Genomic DNA, 7,135 nt, shown 5'->3' on the forward strand with positions numbered 1-7,135 from the left:
AACTCAACACTTAAAAATGTTTACAGATCCACTTTTTCAGTTTCTAAAAGCACTGTTTGTGTGCAAAATTAGTAGACTAAATTAAAGCTAAAGACAGATTTCAAAGTCTCATAAAAAATAACCTTGATTTCCCACAAAAGTTCCAGTAACACTGTGTTACATAAATTACATCGAACAGGAACCTAACTCAGCTCAGCAGAGACAATCCAGATAAATCCAGATCTGCCCTTTCACCCTGCTGTGTGTTTGACCTATCGGTCATTTCTGCCCCGCAGTTAGTCATTGTGGTCAGTCACTTCTGATCTCACGCACAGGCCTGTTCACGGATCAATACATTTTTCCCTCTTTAAAGTCCGATACTGTCCTCTCACTCCTGGCCCTGTTGCTGGAGAACATGCTACCAGAAACTCCCAGGGTTATTTAAAGAGCCCACATTCTGAGCATCTATCCAAATTACATTTAATTCCCTTGTCCCAAATACAAATTTTTACCAACAGTCTAACCATGATTATATAGTTTGATCCCATCAACACAGCCAAGTAAAAGAAAATGTTAAAAAAAATTAAAGTTAAAGAAAAAAAAAAAAAATGGAACTGTGAGACACACAAAATTGTAATTGTAATTCGGAACGGTGACCGTTATTTTAATCTCAGACACCTGGCCTTGTTCTTAAGGTCAGAAATAGATGCAGATCGCATGTGGAGTTTGCGATGGACAACTTCTCCACTTTGAAAGCCCAAGGGTAACCAGTGTGCCAGCTCCCCACAGCACCGAGCAGCAGGAGATCTGCAAATGGTGTCAGTGACTGGTGGCGACTCGCAGCGAACTAGCTCTACTGTGAGCACGTTTGTGTTCATCGAGCACTTGTTCTGACCTTTTTTCACTGCACAATTCTGTGACAGGAAATGTGCGCTTCAGGGCCTTTCCTGGCCAGGATATGCCAGTTTTCAAGTCAGTCTGGTTCACAAAATGCTGTGTGAAAGCTCAGAATGTAGCCTGCCCGTTAATACTTGCTAGTCAGGCCTGACAACACAGCAATTACTCATTTTATCAGTGGTCAGAGAATGTGTCTTCACATCTAATCACCTGACACATGGCTAATCCTGAAAATGAGGTCTATATGCATTATATGCATTTTAGGGTGGGTTCCCCTCTGCCACTTGGGTTCAATTTTGTGTTCTTAGAGTGTGCGTGCGCTTGTTTGTGTGTGTGTGTGTGTGTGTGTGTGTGTGAGAGAGTGTGAGTGCGTGTTTGTGCATGTGCGTGCGTGTGAGTGTGTGTGTGCATGCGTGTGTGTATGCGTGTGCCTGCGTGCATGTGTGGGTGCATGTGTGTAGGACACTGTGCCCCTCACCTGTCCTGTGCCTGCTCCTTCTCTTGCAGCAGCCTCCTCATCTGCTCCTCAATCTGCCGCAGGTTCCCCTTCAGGAGGCCGGGGTCGTGCTCCTCCTGCACCTCCTTCTCAGCCCGCTCCTCCTGCGAGCCCTGCTCCTTCACCCGCAGCAGCTCCAGGGTGTGCTGCTTCTCCTGGGACAGCTCCTGAGTGCACACAGCAACAAGCTGACCAGAGTGTGTGTGTGTGTGTGAGTGTGGGGGTGAGTGTGTGTGTGTGTGCGTGAGTCTGGGGGTGTGTGCGTGTGTGCATGTGCGCGTGTGTGTGCGTGAGTGCGTGTAGACAAGTGGGAGAGAGAGAGTGTGTGTGTATGCGCATGTGTGTAGAAGGCGTGAGTCTGAGTGCACTTCACCTCCAGTGATTTCTGCAGCAGGGTGGTCAGGCTGTGGAGCTCCTCCTTCTCCACCTCCACTCCTTTCAGTGACTGGGCTGTACCATCCAGCTCCCTGTCAACATGCAGCACATGCATGCTAACACCTCACATACATACGTACCGTACATTTGTTTAAAATTTGCTTGTAATTTAAAAGTTAATATTGTTTTTCTTTTTTTTTTTCTTTTTTTAGGAAGGCTCTTAAAACTTTTTTCTCTTTAACTACATTCTTGTGGCGAGTACACACAGTATAAAAGTGGGACAAGTCACTCTGAGGTGGGTCGAATGAAAATGAACCACTCTGGTTTGAGGCCACAGCACACCCTCTCCACTAAGATTCCAACATTTCCACACAAGAACCACAGCCTGGCATTAGATTATATGAGAATAGATTACATTACATTAGACTTCATCATCCACTTCTGTGGTTAATGTGTATTTGACCTCACCATTCAAGACATAAATAACAAATCTTATTTCAGGAACACAGCATCTTGTAAAATACCTTACAGCAATGCACACTGGGTATTTGATTTTAACTTTAAGAGCAGCAGAGCAGAGGTGTGATTAAGGGAAAGGTTCACAGACACCGAGTATCTGAAGCAGTGCCGAATTCAGAAGGTGCCCTGCTGCAGTCAGGAGAAAGGATTCATTACCCACGTCCCCACTGGCCTTGGGTATGCTGTAACTGTAATGGTCACGGTCTATACACTAAAAAGAGCACACACAACCCAGACAGCGGTAGCATTAGCCGCCGCCGTCGCTATGGGGACGTTTCTCTTACACTTTGATCTGGTCCTGCTCCGTCCTCAGTTCAGAAACCACCTCCTCAAACCTCTGCTTCTCCTCCTCCAGCACCTGATTCAGCCGCTCCAGCTCCTACACAACACAGAGTCACAACACACACACATGCGCGCACACACACACACACACACACACAGTCACAACACACACACACGCACACACAGAGTCACAACACACACACACGCGAACGCGTGCACACACACACACACAGTCACAACACACACACAGTCACAACACACACACACACACGCACATGCACACACACGCACATGCATGCACACACACAGACACACACGCACACCATGCCAAAGTTCAGCATTAACTCTGGAAGGCTACTGAATAAATAAAGGACTTGGTCATTAGCAAAGTGTGAGTGCAGAGACTCAACCAAAATCAGTGTGTGGGCGTCAGTGTGACGGCTCACCTCCTTCTGCTCCCTCTGCAGGCACAGCTCCTCAGTCTCCTCCATCAGTTTATCTGGGGACAGGGGAACAGCACCACGTCACCTCCCAACGCCCTCGGTAACAAAGACAGATTTCATCCTCACTCACAGCCAGTGTGTGTGGTACAGAGATCCTGGCTGTGTTACAGAGAGTTACACTAAGCTGGGTGGAATATTACCACGTTGAGGCAAAGGAAAGAGCACAGCCAGCATGCATCACATGTAAGTTCAGATCTGATCACAAATTCATTGGATGCCTTAGATAATATGACAGATGGGTGTTCCTACACATTCCATACAGATCAGCTACCTGATAACAGGGTATGTACATGATGCTGACCTGACTCGGAGAATGAAACCTTTTAACAGTGTGCAGAGTGTGTACTCATATGCTATACACAGTGAGGTGTACCCCAGCCTTAACTCTTCTATTGTGGGTACTGTACACCAGTATCACCTAACACAGGTACTACACACACTTCCATTGAAGGTGCTGTGCACCAGTATCACCTAACACAGGTACTACACACACTTCCATTGAAGGTGCTGTGCACCAGTATCACCTAACACAGGTACTACACACACTTCCATTGAAGGTGCTGTGCACCATTATCACCTAACACAGGTAGTCCTCACTCTTCCATTGAAGGTGCTGTACACCAGTATCACCTAACACAGGTAGTCATCACTCTTCCTGGCTGTCCACCAGCCTCATCTTACCCAAGTATTCCTGCTTCTCCTTGGCCAGCTGCAGCCCCTGCGCCTCCAGGCTCTCAATCATGGCCTCTCCGAGCTGGGCGTTCTTCCAGGTGCTGAGAGCGGGAAAACACAGATCAGAGCAAGCCTGGGGTCAGAGGTCACGGATAAAGAGTACAGGCGCCACTCTCATTCACGTTCGCGCTCGCTCATTCACCGGGTGAATTCCCAGAATGCAACGGCTTACACTTTTCCCGACTCCTGCAGAAGCTCCACCCACTGGGCCTGATCCGCCTCCGAGTCAGCCGCCAGGACGACGTCGCCCTGGAGACACGGAAACCGGGAAAGGGGTGGAGAGGAAAAGATGGAGGAAACACCACCGTCACTCTCTATCACCCGAGGATGACAAATCTGTTACCTTCATCATCATCATCATCATCATCATAATCATAAGCTTCTGCGTTGTTAGCAGACCTGGGTCAAATACGTATTTGTTCAGGATTCAAATACTTTTTCTGTGCTCTATTGATCTTGCCTGGTGTAAGTGAGCCTGCCAATATGACCAGAAGGCGAGGTTTGCGCTTTCTGAGAGAATTTCATTGGTTCCAATACACCAGACAAGATCAGTAAAGCGTAGAAAAGTATCTGAATCCAAAACAAATACATATTTGACCCAGGTCTGGTCCTTACAGAGTGAAAGAGTGACAGCGATCATACTGTAAGCAGGGAAAGTCACAACAACACCGCTGGCACCTTCGGCATGGTGGCACAGAACTCACAGTGAAGTCCTCGTGGGTGATGGTCATGGCAAAGGGCATTCCCTGCTCCTCTTTAGGGGTGACCACGCACCCCCCCAGGGGGATCACTCCCTGCAGCGTCCCAAAGAGAAAGAGAGATGGATGAGCAATTCAAGGAGTACTTTAGGAAGATAAAGGAGCACAATGGCCCTGGTTTAGGGAAAGAGCAAATTTGACTAGTGAACCTTGAGAGAAATTTGTTTTTTTTTTTTAGCTTTAAAAAACTGAAACAAATTTAAGTTCTATCCTTTCTCAAAGACACGAAAAAGACACTGGCAAGAGACCAGCAGGAGGGGAGGAGACTACATTCACCAAGCTGCCTGTACAAACTGTTAACATGCCAATTTATTAATACTACTAATACAGCATTAAGTTGAAACAGTAAACAATGTTGTCAGATCAAGGCAGAATCACAGGTACATTTTAAAAATCTGATCTACTTGATTCCATTTTTAAATCTGATTGAAGTATTTTGAGTGTATGGTTGAATTTGTCATGGGTATATTTTTTGCAATAAAAAACTGTTTATTATAATCTTTTCTTAAATCTTGGTATTATCCTATTTTTGGGGATGTTCTCCTTGTGTGTTAAGCGGATTCATTTTCCCATCCTATAGAGAACCTGGAAATTTTCAGTACTTACATACCTCTGGCAATCACATTTCATTACGTTTTTAAGGAACAGCTTTATTTCTCAAGCAGCTTGCCAAATTTCTACCAACTGAGCCAGAACATTTGGAAGGGGTGTTCATGGCATTACAGTCTCTTTGCTCATTGTCCCTCATAGTTGCGCAATTCTGTAAACGCATGCAATAATAACTATAAAAAAACAGCAAACCTTAACATTATTAGTAGCAGATTTTCCAATTAGCACACTATAGCATTATCATAAATCATCAGAAAAGCATTCTCCGTGCTGGGTGCAATCAGGCAGTATATAAACTGCATCCTGAGTCACCCGACCACGTTTCTATGGCAACATCATCGCCACTGACATTTGCGGAGTCATCTTTCGACCCAGCAGTTTTCAGGAAACGGGCGGTTCTCCCGCTCCCGTCCCTCTGCGCATTCCCCTGCCAGGAGCACAGGCGATGCTCTCGGGCCCCATTTTGTTTTCGCACGGATTTGCGCATCGATTTTCATCCTTCTGTCCTCAGCATTACTGACACAAACCGCTCATACTCTACAGACGGGAGCGGTCTGTCATTTTACATGCGAGGTGGAATCTTCTTTGTGGAGAGAGGAGGGTTCAGCCTTGTCACTCTTACTCATCCAAAGCGGACCAAATGAGGTCACACTGCATGCACAAACATGCACATCATTACATTTTACTGGCACATATTTTTAAACCCAAACATATGACATTTCACCAGCAAGCGACACAAAACTCAGCATCAAGGCACGTCATCATTCAGATATATTATTCCATCTGCGCTGTGTCCCTGACACTCAAACCAACAGGACTCCACCAGGAAAAACACACTCACTTTGGGGTGGATGTTGAAGTATCGGTTTGTATCAAAGTTCCTCTTCTCATTCTCTGCATAGTAGAGAAGGAAGCTCTCTTTAATGATGAAAAATCTAAGAAACAGCCAAGCAGAGAGAAGCAGATGATATTGTAAGAGTTAAACTAAAGATACATATACAGGATACACACATACTGTACACAGATGCACACACATATATATACACACACACAATGTATATGTTGCCCAAGAGAATTTCTGATGCCTAGAAATTATTAGGTACAATGTTAAACTGTACAATATTGAACCTGATGCATTTATGCGCTCAATTACGATATAATATTATTCTATAATGTAATGGAATGCATGCAAATTAAACAACACCAAGCCTTCTGACAAAGTGTGTCTCAATGTAATTGTAAGTAGAAAAATAGCAGCAGGAAACAGTGAGCTCAAATGTACTGTATCTAACTGTGCCTAATGTCTAGCTATCCTCTAATGTACAGTTATCAGTACTGTACTGTATCTAACTGTGCCTAATGTCTAACTATCCTCTAATGTAGAGTACAGTACAGTTAGCAGTACTGTACTGTATCTAATGGTGTCTAATGTCGAACTATCCTCTAATGTAGAGTACGGTACAGTTAGCAGTACTGTACTGTATCTAATGGTGTCTAATGTCGAACTATCCTCTAATGTAGAGTACGGTACAGTTAGCAGTACTGTACTGTATCTAATGGTGTCTAATGTCGAACTATCCTCTAATGTAGAGTACGGTACAGTTATCAGTACTGTACTGTATCTAATGGTGTCTAATGTCTAACTATCCTCTAATGTAGAGTACGGTACAGTTAGCGGTACTGTAATTGCATTGCTCAGGGAGTGCCCGGTTGGGCTGGGGTGCGTTTGAGTGACAGCGGGGAGGCGGGTCTTACCTGCGGGACCACTTGGCGGAGGGCCGTGCGAAGGACTTCTTCCACAGGACGCCGTGCAGCTGCACCTTGGTGCTGATGTCCAGCACGTCCGAGTCGGCCTGCTCCATGGCCGTCCAGTGCAGCAGTGACGAGGACCGGGAGGAGAACATGGCCTCGGCCGTTTCACGGACACAGGAGAACGAACGAAGTGGTAAAAATAGAACAGCAGCAGCAAAAAAAAAAAAAAAACG

At 45.5% G+C, this 7,135-nt stretch overlaps 1 protein-coding gene across 1 annotated transcript in view; it reads right to left on the reverse strand.

Annotated features, from left to right (window-relative positions):
• Positions 1–7,135, reverse strand: part of plekhd1 (pleckstrin homology domain containing, family D (with coiled-coil domains) member 1) — an 11,240-nt gene extending 4,105 nt beyond the window's left edge. The window contains exons 1-9 of the mRNA XM_035381384.1: positions 6,906–7,135; positions 5,992–6,085; positions 4,488–4,577; positions 3,956–4,032; positions 3,733–3,824; positions 2,995–3,047; positions 2,551–2,645; positions 1,746–1,839; positions 1,355–1,539 (exon numbers count right to left, since the gene is read on the reverse strand). Of these exons, the coding sequence (XP_035237275.1) occupies positions 1,355–1,539; positions 1,746–1,839; positions 2,551–2,645; positions 2,995–3,047; positions 3,733–3,824; positions 3,956–4,032; positions 4,488–4,577; positions 5,992–6,085; positions 6,906–7,054 (929 nt within the window). The 5' untranslated portion in view covers positions 7,055–7,135. The remainder of the gene's footprint in view (positions 1–1,354; positions 1,540–1,745; positions 1,840–2,550; positions 2,646–2,994; positions 3,048–3,732; positions 3,825–3,955; positions 4,033–4,487; positions 4,578–5,991; positions 6,086–6,905) is intronic.

This window comes from Anguilla anguilla, chromosome 1 (assembly GCF_013347855.1).
Source record: "Anguilla anguilla isolate fAngAng1 chromosome 1, fAngAng1.pri, whole genome shotgun sequence".
Lineage (NCBI taxonomy): Eukaryota > Metazoa > Chordata > Actinopteri > Anguilliformes > Anguillidae > Anguilla > Anguilla anguilla.